This window comes from Eriocheir sinensis, chromosome 38 (genome assembly GCF_024679095.1).
Source record: "Eriocheir sinensis breed Jianghai 21 chromosome 38, ASM2467909v1, whole genome shotgun sequence".
NCBI classification, from domain to species: domain Eukaryota; kingdom Metazoa; phylum Arthropoda; class Malacostraca; order Decapoda; family Varunidae; genus Eriocheir; species Eriocheir sinensis.
Window position 1 is genome coordinate 13,271,896 of NC_066546.1, and position 22,422 is coordinate 13,294,317.

Genomic DNA, 22,422 nt, shown 5'->3' on the forward strand with positions numbered 1-22,422 from the left:
CTGGCTGGCTGGCTGGTGTTCGCGCGAGGATATATACCAATGTGTGAGTGTGTTTCATTTAGCAGAGTATTAGAGCTTCAAAATCAACCACCACGGCTTATGTCTACGCCAGATGAGGAGGAGGAAGGGAAGAGCGAGAAGGGAGAGGGAGAGAAGAAAGTAACAAAGGAGAGGGAAGAAGGGATAGGAAAGTAGACAGAGGAGGAAGTAGAGGCTCAGAGAAAGGAGAAACGGAGGAAAGGGACAGGAAAGGAATAGGACAGGAAGAGAAAAAGGAGGAAAAGGAGAGAAAGAGAAAGGGAAGAAAGGTAAAACGAAAGGAGAGAGGAAAGGGAAAAAAGAGAAGAGAGGAAAGGAAGAAAATGAACAGGAAGGGATACAGAAGGAAGAAAGGGACAGTAAGGGAGAGAGGGAGAGAGTAAAACAGGAAGAGAGGAAAGGAAAAATGGAACAAGGAGGAAGAAAAGAAAGAGAAGTACTAGAAAAGAGAGAGGGAAAGACAGGAACAGAAATGAGAAAGGAAAGAAAAAAAACGAAGGGAAAAAGAAAAAGAAGGGAGGGAGGGAAGGAAGTGACGGAGGAAGAAAGGAAGATCTACGTCCATGTGTTCAGCCTTTCACTGATCTTTGTTACCGAGAATTAAAATTACATGTACGTCGGTTTACACTCCGCGCTACGAACTGTACAGACTTGGGCTCTTCACCTCTTCCTTTCTGTCTCTTTTAAGGCGGAAATATTAACGAAGATTCCCCATTTAAATTATGTTTCAAAGGCGCGGAGAGGGTGAGACGGGAGGGGAAGGGAGGGGAGGACGAGGGAAGGAAGGGGTGGGAAAAAGAACCGAAGGGAAGATAAAGGAGAAGGGAGTTAGGGAGGGGATAGGGTAGAGTTGAAGTGAATGGAGAAGGGAAATGAAGGGAAAAGAAAGGAAGGGAAGGGAAAGGAAGGGAAAGGAAAGGAAAGGAAGGGAAGGGAAAGGGAGGAAAGGGAAAGGAAGGGAAGGGAAAGGAAGGGAAGGGAAGGGAAGGGAAGAGGAGGGAAGGGAAAGGGAGGGAAAGGAAGGGAAAGGAAGGGAAGGGAAGGAACGGAACAAAAATAATAGAAGGGTAGAGAAAGGGAGAAGAGGGAAGGAAACGAAACGGAATGGGAGGGAAAGATATGGGAATGAAAGGGAAGGATATAGATGGGAAGGAAAGGGAAGGGAAGGGAAGGGAAGGAGGAGGAAGAGATGTGATGGAGAGGAGAGGGAGTGGGAGGGGGAGGCAAAGGAAGGGAGGGAGGGAGACAGAGGGAAAGACCGTCCGTGCGTGCAAATTAATGTCATCATGAGGTGAATTAATATTAACTTTATTTATTCCGAACCCACAATACTTAGCGGAGGAGGAGGAGGAGGAGGAGGAGAAGGAGATGAAGGAGGAAACGAGGGCACGGAGAAGGAAGGATGGCTTGTTTTTCTTTTTATTTTCTCTTTATTTCTTTCTTTCTCTGAGCGTGGGAAGCAAGACTGAAATTAGTGTTATTTACGCGGAGCAGAACAAAACAGACATAACAGTCACAAGGGAAACAGAGGGGGATGAAGTTGAGGCGGAAGAGGTGCTTGTTGTTGTAGTTGTGGTGGTTGTGGTTGTGGTTGTTGTGGTGGTTGTGGTAGTTGTGGTTGTTGTTGTTGTTGTTGTTGTTGTTGTTGTTGTTGTTGTTGTCGGTAGCAATTAGTTGTTGTTGTTGTTGTTGTTGTTGTTGTTGTTGTTGTTGTTGTTGTTGTTGTTGTTGTTGTTGTTGTCGGTAGCAATTAGTTGTTGTTGTTGTTGTTGTTGTTGTTGTTGTTGTTGTCGGTAGCAATTAGTTGTTGTTGTTGTTGTTGTATGCAGACGTTGTATTTTCACGATAATTTGTTCTTCTAAAAGCTTGGGAGTTTATATTCACCGTTTAATTACAGGCAAACTATATATTCATTTACCTGGGCGAGTAATTAACATCCAATTTTCATCATTTAATATGACTTCCACGACTTTTACGACACAACCTCTTTTTTTTTTTTTTTTTGTCAGGCGTTTATTAATCTGGAATGACTCCTGTATTAATCACGTATTATATCTTCATTATTTTCGCCGTCATATTCACGATGTACAAGGCAGCGGGGCTTAAAGATAAGTCCATTACGTTCCGACTAACATATGTAGAAATAATAGGATCTTGTATTTCCAAAGGTGATAATGAACCGGTTTGCAGATCTAGGAAAAATATATTCTGCACGTACAGTCTCTCAGTGTGTCTCCCTGCCTTCCTGTGTCTCCCCCTCCTCCTCTCCTTCACAAACACTTCTCTTTCCTTCTCTTTCTTTCCCTTCCATTCCCTTCCTTTCCTCTTCCTTCCCTTCACAAACTCTTCTCTTTCCTTCTCTTTCTTTCCTTTCCCTTCCATTCTCTTCCTTTCCCTTCAATTCCCTTCCTTTCCCTTCCATTCCCTTCCTTTCCCTTCCATTCCCTTCCTTTCCCTTCCATTCCCTTCCTTTCCCTTCCTTTCCTTTCAATTCCCTTCCATTCCCTTCCTTTCCCTTCCATTCCTTTCCTTTCCCTTCCATTCCCTTCCTTTCCATTCCATTCCATTTCTTTCCTTTCCCTTCCCTGGTTTGCACATTTAGGAAAAAAACATTCTCCTGTATTTCCAAATGTGATTATGAATTGGTTTAAATGTCTAGGAAAAAAAACATCACCTTCTTTTTCTTCTATTAGTGTTGCATGCGCTAGTGAAGTCTTGCGGTGTGTTTTATCTCTTTTCTACCAACGCACTGGGGCTCGATTCCTTTATTTATTATTTTTTTAAGTGTTGAATGTGTTAATGAAGTCTTGCGATATGTTTCTTTTCTTTTTTCCATCTCCCTGTGGTTGTATTCTTTCCTCCATCTCCCTGTGGTTGTATTCTTTCCTCCATCTCCCTGTGGTTGTATTCTTTCCTCCATCTCCCTGTGGTTGTATTATTTCCTCCATCTCCCTGTGGTTGTATTCTTTCCTCCATCTCCCTGTGGTTGTATTCTTTCCTCCATCTCCCTGTGGTTGTATTCTTTCCATCTCCTGTGGTTGTATTCTTTCCTCCATCTCCCTGTGGTTGTATTCTTTCCTCCATCTCCCTGTGGTTGTATTCTTTCCTCCATCTCCCTGTGGTTGTATTCTTTCCTCCATCTCCCTGTGGTTGTATTATTTCCTCCATCTCCCTGTGGTTGTATTCTTTCCTCCATTTCCCTGTGGTTGTATTCTTTCCTCCATCTCCCTGTGGTTGTACTCTTTCCTTCATCCACTTGTGTATATAATTCCACAGGTGACGGTGAACTGTTTTGCATATACAGGTAAACAATATATCACCTTTTTTTTTCTATTTTTAGTGCTGCATATGTTAGTGAAGCCTTGCGTTACGTTTTACCACTTTTTCCAGCTCAGTGTGGCTCTGTTCATTTGTTCAACCATTTGTTTATATTTATTTCCAATGGTGGCGGCGGACCGGTGAGTCTTGCCCAGTCTTTGTGCCGTGATTGTCTGAAACGCTCTTTTGTTACTAATCCTCGAGGTTGCTGCGCCAGAGCCGTGTTGAAGGCCAATGTACTCCGCGGGCACAAAGCGGAGGTGGCATTTGATGTTCCTCGCAACGAAAATGTAAATAAATTGATGAATAAAAGAACATATTCGCTGTGAGTTGAAAAAGGAGGGTAAAATGACTACGCAACACTTCACTTACATATTCAACACTAAAAGAGAAGGAAAGACAGTAAGAGATAAAGGAAGGAGGAAAAAGGAATAGAATGAAAGGAAGAAAAACAGAAAAAGAAAATGAGAAAGAAAATAAGGAAGAAAAAAGAAAGAGGAAGAATGAGAAGGAATGAAAGTAGAAAAAAGAGACAAAAAAAAGAAGAAACGAAGGAAAGAAAGATTAAAAAAGAAGGAGATAGAGAAATAAGTAAAGGAAAAGGAAGAGAAAAAAAAAGACAAAATAACGCAACACCTCGCTCACACATTCAACGCTAAAAAGAGAATACAGAAAACAAGAAAAACAAAAATAATAACACAAACTTCGCTGAAACATTCCAACATTTCAAACGCAGAGAGAATGTATTTTTCTTGGAGTTAAGGAGGCAGCTCAAGGGAAAAAGAAAATAAAAGTCCGCTAGGCGCTGCTCCTTTGAAAATAAGAGACGAGTGGACATGAGATGAGATGGGATTAGATTAGATGAGATGAGTTGAGATGAGTAAGAGAAAAAATATTAGACAGTAAAAACATGGAAAACACTAACACATGCAACAACAGACACAAAACAAACAACTACGAAATGAAACACATGTATCCGCAATGAACACAAAAGCAAGCAAAACAAAACACTAACGCAACACAACAAAGCAGAATCATGCAACACTTCCACACGCCGGTCAATGGAACGCAAAGGCCAGAGAACACCGGGCAAGGGATCAACCCACACAGCAGGTCCGCAACATAACCCGGAATTACTGAGAGCGAGCTGCCGGCGCGTCCTGGACTGAGCCCCGCGCGTGAACGGAGAGTGTGCAGGGAACAGCGGGAAAGTAAAGGGCAGGTGACGGGACCCAGCACAGTACACAGGCTTTAAAGGAAGAGAGGAGTGATAGAATGAACGAAACCGAATGAACGGATGAAAAAAAAGAATGTGAAAGCCGATGAAACAAAGGCATGGATGGTGAAGGAATTATATAGAGGGTTTAACGGAAGCGAGAGGTATTGAAATGAACGAAAGGTGAATGGTTAAAAAAGAAATACTCGTGAAAGGCAATGAAAACAAGTGAACGGATGATGGAGATACATATACCAGAGAGTGTGTTTACGAAAGAGAAGGAAAGGAAGAGGATTGATAACATGAACGAAAAGTGAATAGTTAAAAAATAAATCAAGTGAAAATAGATGAAGGGGATGGTGAAGGGATTGTATATGGCAGAATACAGAGTGTTTAGAGGAAGAGAGGAGTGGCGAAATGAACGAAAAATGAATGGACATAAAAAGAAAATATATGAAAGGAGATAAAGGGATGGTGAAGGAATTATACAGGACAGAGTACAGAGGGTTTAAAGGAAGAGGAATAGTGATAAAATGAAGAAAAGGAGAATGGATGAAAGAAAACAAAAGAGCAGATGAAACAAAGGAACGAAAGATGAAGGAATTACAGAGATGACTGGAGTGAGGTTTTTAAAGACTGATGAAATGAACGAGAGAGGATGGATAAAAGAAAACATGTGAAAATTGATGAAACAAAGGAATAGATGGTGAGGGAACGACATGGAACACGGAACAGAGGGTTTAATGGAAGGAAGAACTGATGAAATATAGGAAAACTGAATGGATGTATAGATAACTGAGAGTCGGTGAAACAAATGAACAGGAAGCGAAGGGTTTAACGGAAAAGAGGACTATGAAAATGAACGAACGGTGAATGGATTAAAAACACACGAAAAGAGGTAAACGGAAAGCCGATGAAACTTATGAAAGGGAAGTGAAGGGGTCAATGAATACGATACGTGAAGGCATTACGCAACTCGTCACGAAGGGTTTATAAAAGGGCGCAACGATAAAAACAGATGAACAACGAGCGAAGGGATTACGCAGACACACCATACGAAAAAGAGGAAAATTTAGGGTTTAGAAAATGGAAAAAAGTGTCAAAGTAAATTTAGGTTTAGGAAAAGGAGAAAGAGGAGGAAAATTTAAGGTTTAAGAAAAGAAAAAAAAACTAAAATTTGAAGTTTAGAAAAAGTAGAAAGAGGAAAATTTTAAGGTCTATGAAAAAAAAAATTGTGAAGAGAAAATTTAAGGTTTAGAAAATGAAAAAAAAAGGTTAATGAAGAGGAAAATCGAGGTTAGAAAAAGGGAAAACAGGTTGGCAAAATAGAGGAAAATTTAGGGTTTAGGAAAAAGAGGAAAATCTAAAGAAACGTTAGACAAAAGAGATTACCCAAAACACATAGAGAGTTTTACGAAAGAATCACCACAACCTACATTAACGAAAGACGGCTGGAATAATTAAAAACAAAAAAAGAGTATGCAGAAAACCTTACCGAGAGCTTATTGAAGGCAAGACTATTAAAAACGACGGAAGGAGAAGCGACTGAATAAACCTGATGAAAGCGAAAATGGAATACCGATAGAGTAAATGAACGGTATTGATAGACTGGTATAGTGATTATTGAATTATGCATTGGTAATTATTGGCGCCGAAATGAACGGGAGGTGAAGGGATTACGCAGGACATTAATTTTCATGAGAGGAACGAACGAAAAGCAAAATGATGAAGAAAAACACACATTATCGGAGGCTTAAAAAGAGAAAACTATTGAAATGCCGAATTAAAATAACTTCTAAGAAAAAAAATGTAAATATATAAACATGTGACGGGAAAAATATATATACAGAAAAGAATACCATTATGCACGAGCAATTTTAATCCAGAAAAAAAAGAGAAAAAAGGTGAGGATAATCTGGGTGACTTTAAAAGCCTGTTCAAAGTGGAGGGCGCCACCGTATTTACTATTCTCTTTTTATGCAGCTAAGTCGACAGGTCCAGACAACATAAGCAGCTAAGTGGCGCCCTCTACACACAAGGAGATTTAAAGGTTCCCCGATACCATAGTAACAGAGAAAAAGATAACGTAGGTAGTAAAGATAAAATAGGGTTATGATAAAAAAAACAGCACAAAATATTAAAGATGTAAAGAAAGTTAATCAAGCCAAATGGAGACCAAATGAAATGTGTGATAAAAATGAATTAAGTGGAAATGAATAAAAGATGGGACTCATTATGTAAGAATTAAGCTTGTAAAGGGAACGTACAAAAGCGTGAAAGGATTTTAAAACTAAGAGAAATAAATTGTTGTAAAAAGATTAAAAAAGGTAAGAGAAGAGAAGAGAAAACGAAGGAGAAGGAGGAGGAGAGGAAAGGAGGAGGAAGAGGAAGAAGTAAAAGATGATGAAAAATAAGAAGACGAAAAAGAAAAAGGAAACGAGAACAAGAAAAAGAAAAGAAAAAGAAAAATAAGAAGAAAACAAAACAAAAAGACGAAGAAAAACAAAAACAATACGAGAAAGAAAACGAGAAAGAGGACGAGACGAAGAAAACGGATGACGAAGACGAGGAGGAGAGCGAAGAGGAAGAGGAGGAGGAGGAGGAGGAGGAAGAGACCAAAGGGAAATGAGAACATAACTAAAGCCTCAAATTGGTCAGTTTTTCGCGGGCAAGACTTGTTGTGGTGTGGCCAAGGCTTGACTTTCATGGACCGTTAAGTTCTCTCTCTCTCTCTCTCTCTCTCTTAGTGTTTTATGTGTGTTGCGGGGAGATGGAGCTTGTGTTGCTTTGTGTTGTGGTGCAGTGCGTCGGTTTGCCTCCTTATGTTGCTCTTTTAATGTTGTTGTTGTTGTTGTTGTTGTTGTTGTAGGAGATGGTGTTATTATGGGTACGGTTGTTGTTGTTTTCGTAATTGTTTTTTGCTTTTGTTGTTGTTGTTGTTGTTGTTGTTGTTGTTGTTTTCCTTCATCCTCCTATTTTTTCTTCTCTCTGATTTCTTCTTCTTCTTTTTCTCATTTTCTTATTTGCTTTCTTATCTGCTTCCTTCTTTGCTTTCTTCTTCTTCTTCTTGTTCTTCTGCTTCTTCTTCTTCTCTTGCTCTTCCTCTATTCTCATTTTGCTTCTTCTTCTCCCTCCCTTTTACGTCATTATCATTATTACATTACTATCATCACAATCATCGTCATTATCATCATCTCCTTTATGTCATTATCATTATTAAATTACTATCACCACAACCGTCGTCATTACCATCAACATCACCATCATCACCACCACTAAACTTGCTCCTTACTATCAAATTCTAACAGTTATTCGCACCCTAACGAGCCAGAGGGAGACGCCGGGAATGCAGCGCCGGGAAGCCAACCAGGAATGGGAACGGAGGGGGCGACGGAGGTGACGGATGGCGGGAGTTTGTGAGGCGGAATGCATGGAGGCAGGAGGCGGGCACGGCATTTTAACTTGAAAGACGCTGTTTATATTTGTATTTTTGTGTTTATGTATGTATGTATGTATTATGTATGAGTGTGTGAATGTATGAAGGTGAATGTTTGGGTATGTGTGTTATGTATGTATGTATATCTGTACGTGTATGTTTGTATGCGTGGATTTATGTATGTATTTATGTAGGTAAGTAGTTTGAAAGTAGGTTTGTAGGTAGGTAGGTAGATATGTAAGTAGTAGTAGTAATAGTAGTAGTAGTAGTAGTAGTAGTAGTAGTATTAGTAGTAATAGTAATAGCAAAAATGGTATCGTAAAAAATTATTGCTAAAAAATCATAGAAAAAAGTCGTACAATCAATGACAGAAAACGAAGCAGAAAAAAAACTCACACTCACATCCACGATCGAAAGAAAAAATGAACACAACATAAAAAGAAATATGATTGCAATATTTTAAAGCAAACGTATCAACCGCGGCTTAGCTCTTTTCCCCCTTTAAGCTCACACCCGCGGCTGGCACGACCAAGGTGAGGAAAAAAAGCAGGTAACGTCAAGTCCAGGCAATTACGTGGGAAACACCTGACCTCAAATACATAACAAGATGGTAAAAGGTAAGAAATAGGAATTTTTTTTGTTGTTGTTGTTTCTGGTACTCCTCGTCTTTTCCTTCTTTCTTTTTCTTTATTGTCTTTTTGCTTCTTCTTCTCCCTCCCCTTTTTGTTTTGTTTTTTCAAGGGATTATCCAGTTGCTAAGAAATATTATGGTTCTATTCTTGTTCGCTAACTGACCAATAAGAAGGTGAGGAAAATTTATGGGAAGGAAATTTTGGGTTGAGGAAATATCGAGTTGACGTAAATTTTTAGTGAGTAAATTTTGAGGTGACCAAATTCTGAGGGGACCAAATTTTGAGGTGACCAAATGCTGAGGTGACCAAATTCTGAGGTGACCAAATGCTGAGGTGACCAAATGCTGAGGTGACCAAATGCTGAGGTGACCAAATTCTGAGGTGACCAAATTCTGAGGTGACCAAATTCTGAGGTGACCAAAACTGAGGTGACCAAATGCTGAGGTGACCAAATGCTGAGGTGACCAAATTCTGAGGTGACCAAATTCTGAGGTGACCAAAACTGAGGTGACCAAATGCTGAGGTGACCAAATGCTGAGGTAACCAAATGCTGAGGTGACCAAATGCTGAGGTGACCAAATTCTGAGGTGACCAAATGCTGAGGTGACCAAATTCTGAGGTGACCAAATGCTGAGGTGACCAAATTCTGAGGTGACCAAATGCTGAGGTGACCAAATTCTCAGGTGACCAAATGCTGAAAATTTGGTCACCCGATTTTTGGTCACCCACACGCACACTCACGTACACAAACACAAGCTATTTAAAATCAAGGATCAAGAATGAGGTCAATAATTGTCAAAGTGGTCAAAGTTCAAGGGTCACACAAACACACACACACAAACACAACCTATCTTGGGTCACAGTCAAGGGTCATGTCAAAGTCAAGAGGAGGAGGTCAAGTTAAGGGTCAAGATTGAGAGGTGAGGTCAAGGTCACAATCAAACAAGCAAACACAGGACATCTAGAGTCACAAATCAAGAGTCAGGTCAAAGTCAAGAGGAGGAGGTCAAGCGTCAAGGGTCTTTAATCTAAGGGTAATTAAGTAAAGTAAGGGGCAATAGATTAACTAACTAACTAACAGGTCAAACGTCAAAGGTCAGAGGTCAGGTCAAGGTCACACACTTACTAATGAGGGCAATAAATTAACTAACTAACAGGTCAAACGTCAAGGGTCAAAGTTCAGGTCAAGGTCACATACTTATTAATGAGGGCAATAAATTAACTAACTAACAGGTCAAACGTCAAAGGTCAAGGGTCAAAGGTCAGGTCAAGGTCACACACTTACTAATGAGGGGCGTCTTCTCGGTGGGCGGCAGCGACTCCCTGATGGTCATGAGGAAGACGGTCATGGAGAGCAGCGCCGAGATGCCCAACGTGACCTTCTCGCCCGACTCACTGGGGACGTAGAACACTAGCAGGGCTGCGGGGGAGGAGGAGGAGATGTTGGCAGAAAGGTTTGAGGGATGAGGAAGAGGACGAGGAAGAGAACAAGGACGAAAAGGAGAAGGAGAAGGAGGACGAGGACAAGGACGAGGAGGAGGAGGGGAAGGAGGAGGAGGAGGAGGAGGAGGAGATGTTGGCAGAAAGGTTTGAGGGATGAGGAAGAGGACGAGGAAGAGAACAAGGACGAAAAGGAGAAGGAGAAGGAGGACGAGGACAAGGACGAGGAGGAGGAGGAGGAGGAGGAGGAGGAGGAGATGTTGGCAGAAAGGTTTGAGGGATGAGGAAGAGGACGAGGCAGAGAACAAGGACGAAAAGGAGAAGGAGAAGGAGGACGAGGACAAGGACGAGGAGGAAGAGGAGGAGAAGGACGACGAGGAGGAGGAGGAGGAGGAGGAGGAGGAGGTGTTGGCAGAAAGGTTTAAGGGATAAGAAAGAAGACGAGGAAAAGGACAAGGACGAAAAGGAGAAGAAGGAGAAGGAGGACGAGGACAAGGACGAGGAGGAGGAGGAGGAGGAGGAGGAGGAGGTGATGGCAGAAGGGTTCGAAGGATGAGAAAAGACGAGAAGAGGTTGATAGTAAGAGGAAGGAAGTGTTGCAAGATGATTTAGGAGGATGAGGAAGAGGAGGAAGAGCAGGAGAAAGAGGACGAAAAATGAGAAAAAGTGGAGGTCGTGGCGTTGGCGGTCGGGAGAGGAGGAAAAGAAGAAAAAGAAGGAAGGAAACGAGGGAAGGAAAAAAACAATATTAAAACAGACCCGGATGAGGATCAGAGGGAAAAACAAAAGCAGAAGGTAAAGGAGGTCAAGGGATAGAAGAGGGAAGGAAAAAATGACGGATGAGGAAGTAAGAAGAGAGGAGAGAGTGAGGAAAAGTGACGAAGGAAGGAAGAGGAGAGACAAAAGAGAGTTGGAAATTAGAAGAAAAAAAGAGGGTGAAATATTAAGAAGGGAGGAAAAGAAAGATTAATGGAAAAAAATGAAAGAAAGGAGTAAAGAAGAACGTGTGAAGGAAGAGAAGGATAAGAGGAGGAAAGAAGGAGAATATGAAGACGAGGATGACCAGGAGGAGGAGGAGGAGGAGGAGGAGGAGGAGAAGGAGGAGGAAGAATGGGGTATGAAAAGTAAGAGGAATTAAAAACACATCATCATTGTTCTCTCTCTCAAAACGAAAGAGAATTAGCTTTTTTTTTTTTTTTTGCTTTTTTTTTTCATACGAGTCCCACTTTTCCTTCACACAACCGGTAGGCAAAACCGTCTTAATTCTCTCTCTCTCTCTCTCTCGCTGGACTATCGCCAGGACAAGAATGGAAGTGTGTCTGTGTGTGTGTGTGTGTGTGTGTGTGAGAGAGAGAGAGAGAGAGAGAGAGAGAGAGAGAGAGAGAGAGAGAGAGAGAGAGAGAGAGAGAGAGAGAGAGAGAGAGAGAGAGAGAGAGAGAGAGAGAGAGAGCTGGTGTCAAGTCTTTACGATTATGTTTTACTTGGTCATTCTGTTTCTTTTTTCCTTCCCTCCTTCCTTCTCTCCTTTCCTTCACTCCTTCCCTCCATCCTTTGTTCCCTCTTCCTTCCCTTCCATACCTACCATCCTTTGCTTTTGTTCTCCTTTCCTACATCTGTCCTTCCTCCATTCCCTCCTTCTCTCCTTCCTTTCTCTGCCCCTCCTCCTTCGTTTCCTTTCTTCCATCATGTTTCTCTCCCTTTCCTCCCCGAAGCAGAAGAAGGAGAAAGCAAAAAACAGAGAAGGAAGGAAGGGATGGAAATACAAGAAGAGGACGAAAAGAAAGAAGAAAAAGAAGAGGAAGGGATGAAATAGAAAAAAGTTGGACTCTTAAGGAGGAAAGGGGAAGAGGAAGAGGGTGATTAAGCGACAGTGGGAGAAGGAGAGGAGGAAGAAAAGACAGAGAGAGAAGGAGAGAAGAGAGAAAGAGAGGGAGAAAGGAAGAGAAGAGGAAGAGAGGAGAGAGAGGATGAGAGAAGAAAGGAAAAAGGTTAGAGAGAGAGAGAGAGAGAGAGAGAGAGAGAGAGAGAGAGAGAGAGAGAGAGAAGGGTTATATTCACCGTGTTAACTGCTTATGAGTCTGTGTTATGCGGTTAGCCTGCTCGTTCCCTCCCCTCCTTCCCTCCCTCTCTCCCTCCTTCCTTCCCTCTGTCTCTTTCTCTCCACCTTCATTCTTTCCCTCTCCCGCCTCCTTCCTCTCTTTCTTGACTTCTCCATTCTTCCTTCCTCCTTTTTTATCTTCCTCTCCTCCCTCCTTCCTTTCTTCCATTTCACCTCTATTCTTTTTCTTTTTTATTTATCTTCTCTCCTTTTATTTTCTGCTTCATTTATACTTTATTTTGTCGCTCTTCTTCCTCGTTTTATTTACATTTTCATTCCTTTAATAATTCAGAGAGAGAAATAGAGAAATGGCACACTGTTCACACACACACACACACACACACACACACACACACACACACACACACACACACACACACCTGTACATAATAACGAAATGGTAAGGAGATTAACGTCAAAGTATTATTCCATAAACTAATTTAAAGAACATGAGAATAGCCTATTAACTTTACTAAACATGACTACCGCTAAAAACTTACCGTATTATGGACACTAATAATATAACACTAAGCTTTTAATGTTGCCTTATAGCTATGAAGGTTATGTAATGTTCCTGTTTTTAATGACCCACCTGGTGTTAAGGAAGGACGAATACGGTAAACTATGAACACATCTGACTGAACGATAAAAGGGTATGAATATGATAAAGGAAGAAAGAAAGAGGTTAGAAAAAGGGAGAAGAAAGGGAGAACTATGAAAGGACGAAAGGATAGAATAAGGAAGGAAGGAGAGAAAGAGAGAAATAAATAAATGAATAAAGAAATAAATAATAAAGAACGACAAAGAGAGAAAGAATAAAGAAACCAATGAATATATAAATGAAATAATAAAACAAAGGAAGCAGAGGTCACAGTAAAGGAGAGACAAAGAAAGAAAGAAAGAAAGAAAGAAAGAAAGAAAGAAAGAAAGAAAGAAAGAAAAAAAGGAAAAGAGAGAAAGAGAAATAAAAAAGAAATCAATGAGTACATAAATGAAATACTATAAAAGAAAGCAGAAGTCAGAGGAGGGAAAGAGAGATAAAATAAATAAAGAAAGAAATAGGCAAATAAAGAAAAAAAGAGATCGAGAGTAAGAAAAAAGAAATCAATGAATATATAAATGAAATAATAAAAAAGGAAGCGAAAGACAAAGGAAGACGATCAAATAAAATACAGAAAAAAATAATAAATAGAAAATACAATAAATCAACAAAAAAAAAATAAGGCGCAAGTCAAAAGGAAACAAACCAACACAAAATACAGAAAAACAACAACAAAAACAAGCAAAAACACGAAACAAACAACAACAAATATGAACGACAACAAAAACAAATGCAAGAAAAACTGAATCTCGCCAACGCATTAACAGAACACGTTATTATTGAGCTCGAAACTCTGCAAGGAATCAAAGGCTGGAGGCACCTGGATAACGCGTAGGAGCTGCACCTTGATTCGCACCTGGCTGCTAATGAGGGAACAGGTGCGCGCGAGGGAAAGCAAAGGTGGGGACAGGATTGAGCCGGAAGTTATTGTTTTTTTTTGTTGTTGCTTTTTACATCAAAGGATAAAAATGACGCCTGGGACAGACCTTTAACTCACTGCCTATGCTATAATTAATCCAAGCAGGTAAAGGTGTGAAGAGAAATGAGCTAGATTTTTTTTTTTTTTTTTTTTTTTGTATACTGGGATTTTTTTTTTTCACATCAAAGGATAAAAATGACGCCTGGAACAGAACCTTAACTCACTGCCTATACGGTAATTAATCGAAGCAGGTAAAGGTGTGAACAGAAATGAGCTGGATTATTATTTTTTACATACCAAAGGATAAAAGTCACGCCTGTTAACAAAAATAAACTTACCGCGTTACCTGTATCTATTAATTAACACGAGAGAAGGTGAAAACAGAACAGGTGATCTTATTTTGACGGTAAAGAATGAGAGTGACGCCTCGAACAGAACCAAGACTGAATAACGAGATGCTAAATAGATGAATGAAATAAAATAAAAATAAACCGCAAGTCAACTGGAAATAAACAAATACGAAATGTGGAAAAATAATAGAACAGTTAAGAAAGAATACATAGAATTAATCTCCTCCCGGAATTGACCTCTCTCGGCCACTCCTCCGAACCCTTTTTAGCAAGTGCAACGATTAGCGAACTTTTTTTATATTATTGTTTCCTTTTTTTTTTTTTTTTTTTTTTGCCCTTGAGCTGTTTCCTTTGCAGTAAAAAAAAAAGAAGTAAAGGTGTGAGCATAACAACACCTAACCTTTCTATGGCAACGGGATGAAAGTGACACCAACAGAACCTTACCACCTGACTTGACTTATGTAAATTAATCAACTCAACACACAGGTAAAGATGAACATTGAAAACCCCTCTCCATTCAGTGCCAACCGCCCCACCCCCACCCCCAAACAAAAAAGCAAACCCGCAAAGGTGACACTCCGAAAGTGGAAATAAATGAATAATGAAAGAAAGTAAGTCTGAAAGATAGAAAGAGAAAGAAAAAATAAATCAATGAGAGGAAGACAGAGGTACCAAAAAATATATAAAAAAAGAGAGAAGACAAGCGAGGGAGGACACCAGGAGCGCCACTAATGAGAAAAAGGGCATAAACGTGAGAAAGCAAAGAACGAGACACGCATGAGGTGAAGACAAATGTACCGCAGCGCGAAGAAAAGGAAGGAGGCGGACACGTGTCACTCACCTGTACCATTAACGAAGGGAGAGGTAATGACGGTGATTAAGTGAAACGCAAGACACACCTGACGGGACAATTAGGGTAATGACAAGAGCAGGTGACTATGAAGCAAATGAGGACGGATACCTAACATCTCACCGACGCTTTTAATGAGAAAGATAAGATGATAAGGTGAAGGACATCTCACCTGTAATGTTTATAAGACCTTTACAACTAAACTACGACACCTGTCCCCCTTTACCTATGCCGTTGATGAGCGCGCACGGCAGGATGAGGTAGGCTACGGGGAACTCCTTATCATCACCAATACTACTAATCAAAACACAGGTAAGCAAGCCCTTTCCCTTTATCACCCCTTTACCTGTGCCGTTGATGAGGACGCAGGGCAGGATGAGGTTGACTACATAGAACTCCTTACCATTAACTATACTACTAATCAAAACACAGGTAAGCAAGCCCCCCACTACTTTAACACCTGTCCCCCTTTACCTATGCCGTTGATGAGGACGCAGGGCAGGATGAGGTTGAACACGTAGAACATGGGTCGGCGGCGTAGCTTGATGGTGAAGGTAATGTCCGGGTAGGGTTCTGGGCAGCACGAGTAGTAGGTGATGTTCTTGGCGGCCGTGAACTCCACCAGGTCAAACTCCCCGTTACTCTGGTAGTTGGACATGTCGCCCGCGTCCATCTGCTTCATCAGGTCCAGCTGGGAACACAAAGGGGCGAGGAGGTGGAGGGTGAGAGCAGCGTTGCCAGATTATCGTATTCACCACATCGTCTTTATTACTTTTAAGCCTCAAACTCTCGTACCTACCCAAATCACGACAGAAAATTGAAGTTAGCGTTAAAACTCCTATTTATTGATGTTAGTTTGTTTGTTTTTGCTATAGTTATCGGTCAGAAACTACGAAAATGCAACGCTGCGTAGGAGTGAGGCGGAGAGGGAGAGAAGTTGGAAGGAAGGAAGGGGAGAAGAGATGAAAGGAATGAGTGATTGGCATGAGTAGAGGAGTGAGTGCGGGAATAATCTGGCGAGTAAATGAGCAGGTGAGTGATTTAGTGAGTGAAAGATGAAATAATTGACGTAATGAATGACTAATGAATGACTGATTTGATTGATTTATTGAGTTGGTGAATGACTTACTGACTGCCTGACTGACTGACAAATTAAATGAATGAGTAAATGAGTAATTGCGAGTGATGAACAAAAGCTAAGTGGGAAAATGGGAGAAAGACAGAAAAAGAAAGAGAAACTGAGGGCAAAAAAACATGTGGAAGAAACAGGAAAGTGAGGAAATGTGTGAGTGACAGAGGTAGTGGAAAAAGGAAAGACTCGAGCGGCAAAGAGGAAGGAAGACAGACAGACAGAGAGACAGAGACACAGACACGAGAGACAAAGAGAGAGACATAGCAGCTGATTAGGGTAAAAGATGAAGGAAGGAGTTCTGGCTGAGAGAGGAGAACACGAGAGGAAAGAGGAATGTGAACGTGGTGGTGACAAAGGAAAAGAGAAAGAGAAGGAACCAAGCAGAGGAGGGAGGGAGAAAGGGAAAACAAGACACAGGCAGAAATAAAGGTCACGGGTCACCAGGAAAAGATTCAGACAAGAGGATGAGAGGAATGAGAGAGAGATAACATAAGAGGATAAATGAGGAGAAAGACGAGAGAGGAAATTAGCAAAGGATAGGATAAATACCAGATCAAAAATAGTGGAAGTGTTTAATTTTTACTTTGGCACCACGAGAAAAAAAAACTTTGAGGATAGAAAATAAAGGAATAGAAGCATTACATAAAAGTGTTACCAGAAGAAAAAGACAGCAGAGGACAACAAAGAATGCTACCCGGGGAGACAAAAAGATTCAGACGAGAGGACTAAGAGGAAAGAGAGAGAAATACCATAAGAGGATAAAGAAGGAAACAGGCGAGAGAGGAAATTAGGAAAGGTCAACGGTTGATAGGAAGAGCAACGGACTCGAGAAAATTGCGCAGCGTGTTTCTTTACCTTTGGCAGTGAAGTGATACGGAGGCCACGAGGGAAAAAGTAGTTTGAGGATGAAAAATAAAAAGAACAGAAAAAAGTATTACACAAAAGAACGAGCGGCAAGCGACAGCAGGAGAGAACAAAGAGTGCTAACCAGAGACATAAAAAAAAAGAGCAAAAAATCACGTTAGCGAAAGAGAGCAAGAAAGAAACGGATAAAACAATGACGGGAGGGGAAAGTGAGAGATAGAGAAAAATGAGAGAGATAGACAGAGAAACAGACAGACTAAGAGAAAGAGAATAAAAGAAACCATAAAGAAAATACAGAAAAAATAACGGAAGCAAAATAGAGGCTTAATGAAGAGGAAACATGAGAGACGAGAAAGAATAATGAGGTAAAATTAATAAAGAGCCATAAAAGGGAGATGAGAGGTGACAGGGAAGTATTATGGAGGTGAAAAAGTGAAGAAAGAAAAGGAAAAGGGAAAAAGAAATAAAGAAAAATGCTGTCAGAGGATAAACATATGTTAATGAAATGGTAAAAGAATGGAAGAACTGGTAAAAAAAAAGATCGAAGGATGGAAAAAAGATGGAAGGTATAAAATAGCTACACACACACACACACACACACACACACACACGTCCACTACCACCTACCTAACACACACACACACACACACACACACACACACACACACAAACCTGCCTAACCCCACTCCTTTCCCCCCTCACACACACCTGTCTATGTCCCCACTTCCACCACTTCACCCCACACACACCTCCCTATCCCCACACTCATCCCCCCCACCCACGACTCCCCCATGCCTTCCACACACACACACACATCTGTCCACCCAGCCACTTCCACCCATTCCTCCACCCACACACCTACCTATCCCCCCTCTCTCCTCCACATCCTCCCCACACACCTGGTATCCGTCGTAGGTCCAGGACGCCCACATCATCTTGCAGGACTGGACGTCGAAGGGGAAGTACTCCACGTTCATGTCGCAGGAGGAGCGGTAGATGCCGTGAGACAGCCACGTCACCTCCCCGCTCGAGGTGACGATCACGTTGGTGTTGATGGTGGCCGCGGAGTACTGGGCGTCCGCGCTAGTGGGGGAGGGGGAAAGGGAGAGAGGTGTTAAGAGGGTGAGCCGGTGAGGTAGTGATATTGTTGGTGTTTAGTGAGTGTTCTACTGCTAATTGGTTCACGGATAGAGAAAAGTCAATATCCGTCATTAAGACAAACACAACACATAGAAAAGGTGTTTGTGTGTATGCGTTTATGTGAATGTTGTGTAGTGTAAGTGACATTGAAGTGTTGGTGTAAGTGTGGAACAATATGTAAAAGAGGACCGTAGGAGGACGAGGACAGACAGTTGAAGATAAACGAGTGACAAGAAAGACAAACAATGAAGACGCAACAAGACACGGACGCGACAATGAAAATGCTTTGGTGGCACAGGAGACAAAATGGCGAAAATTACAGTCTGTACTGTAGCACTCATTTTCTTTTTAGTCACCGGGAGGAGAGCGCGTGTTTGTAGGGGTGACTATCTGCTACAACATGTGGCTGTGTGTGGGGCAGAGTATGGAGGGTGGTGAATACGGGGCTGGTTATGTGGTGTGGTAATGTAGTGGTGGTGGTGATGGTGGTAGTTTGTGGAGGAATATGCTGATGGTGACATGAAGAAGGAGGAGGAGGTGATGAAGAGGGAATAGCTTTTGTGATGACAGGTAGGAGGTGATGATGTGATGCGGTGATAAACTGGTGATGAAACTGCTGACGGGAAAAGGTGGAGATCGTGCTGTTGGTGGTAGTGGCGGTGGCGGTGGTGGTGGTGGTGGTGGTGAAGTGCAAACTCAAGGGAGAGAGACAGAGAGGGAGAGGGAGTGGTGATGATGTGGACAAAAATATTTAAGAGAGCAAGAATAAAGGTGATATGTCAGGGATGTGGGGAGGGGCAGGAAACGATTAGAGGGAGAGGAGGGAAGGAACAATGGAGGGAAATCGTAAAGAGAAAGACGGAGAGACAGAGAGAGAGAGAGAAGGATGGAAGTGTAAAGTGGGATCCGTAATTAAAAGGAAAGTGTTACGAGAGAAGTGTAAAGAGGAAAGAGGAATGAATCAAGAAAGAGTGAATGATAGACTGAAAATTACGTTTGAAAATTATAGTGAAGAAACATTGGAAGTGTAAAGAGGAATCTGTTAAGTATTACGAGAATAGTGTAAAGAGGAAAGACGAAATTGAGAAGAGTGAATGATAGACTCGGAAATCTTACAAAACTACCGCCAGGCTCAGTGAACCACCCACGGGAACCGCACTAACTTCTATGAAAGCCCTCTGAAACAGATGGACTGAGCCTTCGAAGAGTTTGATACTTTGGACCATAGACAAACAGAAAAAGAGAGTTCTTAAGACTGAGGTGAACAGGTAAAGAAATAAAAAGTAATACAGGTGTTGACAGGAGTGAAAAAATAAAAAAAAATAAAAAAATTGATGAGGTATATCGTCGACGGGGAACTCAAGTCAAGGCGGAGCTGAGAATAGAGTCTTAAGGAGGCGTTAATGAGACAGGTGTGAAGCAAGGTGATAAGACGAAGGTACTGCAGGGGAGATGAAGGAAAGGAGCATAAAGGAAGGAGGAGAGGAGGCGTTAGTGGAGAGCTGAAGATGACGTGTTGGAGAAGAGGTGAGGAGGTGCGAACTGGTGGTTGTGTGAAGCTGAGAAAGTGTCGCCTTGCTGAAGAGGAGGAGGAGGAGGAGGAGGAGGAGGAGGAGGAGAAGCAGAAAAAGGAAAATGAAGGAGGAAGAGATGGTTCATAGTGTGTGTGTGTGTGTGTGTGTGTGTTCTTGTTAGTGGAAAATTGTTAGGTGTTTTGACAGAATTTTCAGAATACTAAAATGGAACATGGAAGATCTCTCTCTCTCTCTCTCTCTCTCTCTCTCTCTTCTTCCTCTCTCCTCTCTTCTTCCTCTCTTCCTCCTCCTCCTCCTCTTCCTTCTTGTCAATTGTTATTACCACCAACACACACAAAAAAAATCACACACTCACGCTATATAAGATGACATCCGGCTTTCACGCTGAAGAACCCACTCTGTACACACACACACACACACACACACACACACACACACACACACACACACACACACACACACACACACACGCTAACGCCTTCCCACGCCTTCATGCTTCACTGCCTTGTAATAATAAAACGCTTCTTACACACACCGACTCGTCTTTCAAACACACACATACAGACGAACACATTCATAAACACTCCTTCATGCATACACTTCGTCCTTGCTAAGAATCACACACCTTTGGGAACCTCGTATATCCAAATTTATATACTCATACAAACATTCACACACCTCAAATATTTTCTCTTCATTTGTTTCATAGAGGATGAGGTCAGGTTTCTACTCATCCATCCATCCATCCATCCATCCATACATCCTTCCATCCATCCATCCATCCATCCATCCATACATACATACAAACAGACAAACAGACAGACACACACTATCTTCCACACACATTCCATCCCCTCACTTGTGGTATAGGATGAGATCAAGATTCTCTACACCCATTCATTCATTCATCCATTCATCCATTCATCCATCCATCCATTCATCCATCCATCCATTCATACATTCATACATCCATTCATACATACATACATACAAACACTCTCGTTACATAGACTGAGGTGAGATTCATACAACTATCCACGAATTCATACAGTTATAGACACATACATTCCCCCCCCCCCTCCTTACTTGTTGTAGAGGATGATGTCAGGCTTCCACACCCGCTGGAAGGGCACGCGGATCACCTGGATACCCCCGAAGTCCGAGGCGTTCCAGGTGAGGTGCGCGTCGCTCCACACCTGCGTCAGCCAGCAGTTGGTAGTGAGGATCTGGTTCTTCTCGTCCTGCGGGGGGGAGGAGGAGGAGGAGGAGGAGGAGAAAAGAGGGTAAAAGAAGAAGAAAAGAGCACGTACAAGTTGAATATAAAGAGGAGGAATGAGAAGGAGATAACGAGAGAAGGATAAGGAGAAGAAAAATAAGACAAGGACGCATAGAAGATGAAAAAGATAGCAATGAAGAGGCACATAATGAGAAAGAGGAATAAAGACAGGTGGAGAAGGAAACGATAAGGAGGAAGAAGAGAAGAAGAAAAAGAGGGAAAAGAAGTAGAAGTAAAAGAAGAGGATAATTTAGGAGAAAAGGATTGAAAAGAGTATAAGGAGAATGGAAATGAGAATGAGGAAAAGAAAAAAGGTGGAAGGAACGAGGAGGAAAAGGAGGAGGACGAGGAGGAGAAGGAGGAGGAGGAGGAGGAGAGGTTGGTAATGAGACAGTGGCGGTGTTGGAGGTAATGATGAAAGGGTTGGATGTGGTGATGAAAGACGAACAGGAGGAGGAGGAGGAGGAGGAGGAGGAAGAGGAGGAGGAGGAGGAGGAAGAGTAGGAGGAGGTGATGGAGAAGAAAATGTAGGGAAGAGGTGATGATAGTGGATAGGCAGGTAGAAGAGAAGTGACAGAAGGGACGGAGAAGAACGAGAGAGAGAAGAGGAAGAAGAAAGAACGAGGGAGAGGAGAAGAATTAGAAAGAAGGACGAGGAAGAGAAGAAGAAGAAGAAGGAGGAAGAAGGACAAGGGAGAGAAGAGGAAAAAGAAGGAAGAAGGACAAGGGAGAGAAGAGGAAAAAGAAAAAAGGACGATGGAGAGGAGAAGAATTAGAAAGAAGGACGAGGAAGAGAAGAAGAAGAAGAAGGAAGAAGGACAAGGGAGAGAAGAAGAAGAAGACACAAAGACGAGAAAGAGAGAAAAAGGAGGAGGAGAGGAAGAGAGGAGGAGAAGGAAAAGGAGAGGAAAGGAAAAGAAAAGACGAAGAAAATAGAAAGGAGAGCAGAAGAAAAGAGAATTCCATTATTATTATTATTATTATTATTATTATTATTATTATTATTATTATTATTATTATTATTATTATTATTATTATTATTATTATTATTATTATTATACGGGAATTACACAAATGCCAGAAAAAATATATATTGAAAGAAAAGAGGAAAAAAACACCATCTTCTCCATGATAATAAAGCCTTGAAATATCGCTTAAACACACACACACACACACACACACACACACACACACACACACACACACACACCCTTCCTCACGCCATGAACGAAAAAGGTAATGACAAAGCCCTCAGAAAAATACACGCGAAGAAAAACGCGAAAGAAAAAAAAAAAGGGCCGAAGCCGCTCCCCTCAAAACCAAACACGCCCGCCAAAAATATAAGAAAAACAAACCCCGTAAAACAACACCCCGGCAAAAGTTAATAAAACAGAGCAACTCCCCTTCCCAAAAAACAATTAACTTTCCACGCAAATAAAAAGTAGAAAAAATTGATAAGGGATGCCGCCTCTTGCCCTCTTCCCCCCTCCCCACACCAACACCCCATCCACCACCGAAAAAAAAAAAAAAAAAAACAGAGGAAGCAGGCACACCAAACACCACATGCCCTTGAAAA

General features: G+C 41.6%; 1 protein-coding gene across 1 annotated transcript in view; it reads right to left on the minus strand.

The window, feature by feature from the left end:
* The window catches only part of LOC127008684 (neuronal acetylcholine receptor subunit alpha-10-like), a 110,968-nt gene that overhangs the window by 20,193 nt on the left and 68,353 nt on the right, over positions 1 to 22,422 (minus strand). Inside the window, exons 4-7 of the mRNA XM_050881003.1 lie at positions 20,657 to 20,811; positions 17,795 to 17,978; positions 15,374 to 15,590; positions 9,927 to 10,061 (exon numbers count right to left, since the gene is read on the minus strand). Of these exons, the coding sequence (XP_050736960.1) occupies positions 9,927 to 10,061; positions 15,374 to 15,590; positions 17,795 to 17,978; positions 20,657 to 20,811 (691 nt within the window). The remainder of the gene's footprint in view (positions 1 to 9,926; positions 10,062 to 15,373; positions 15,591 to 17,794; positions 17,979 to 20,656; positions 20,812 to 22,422) is intronic.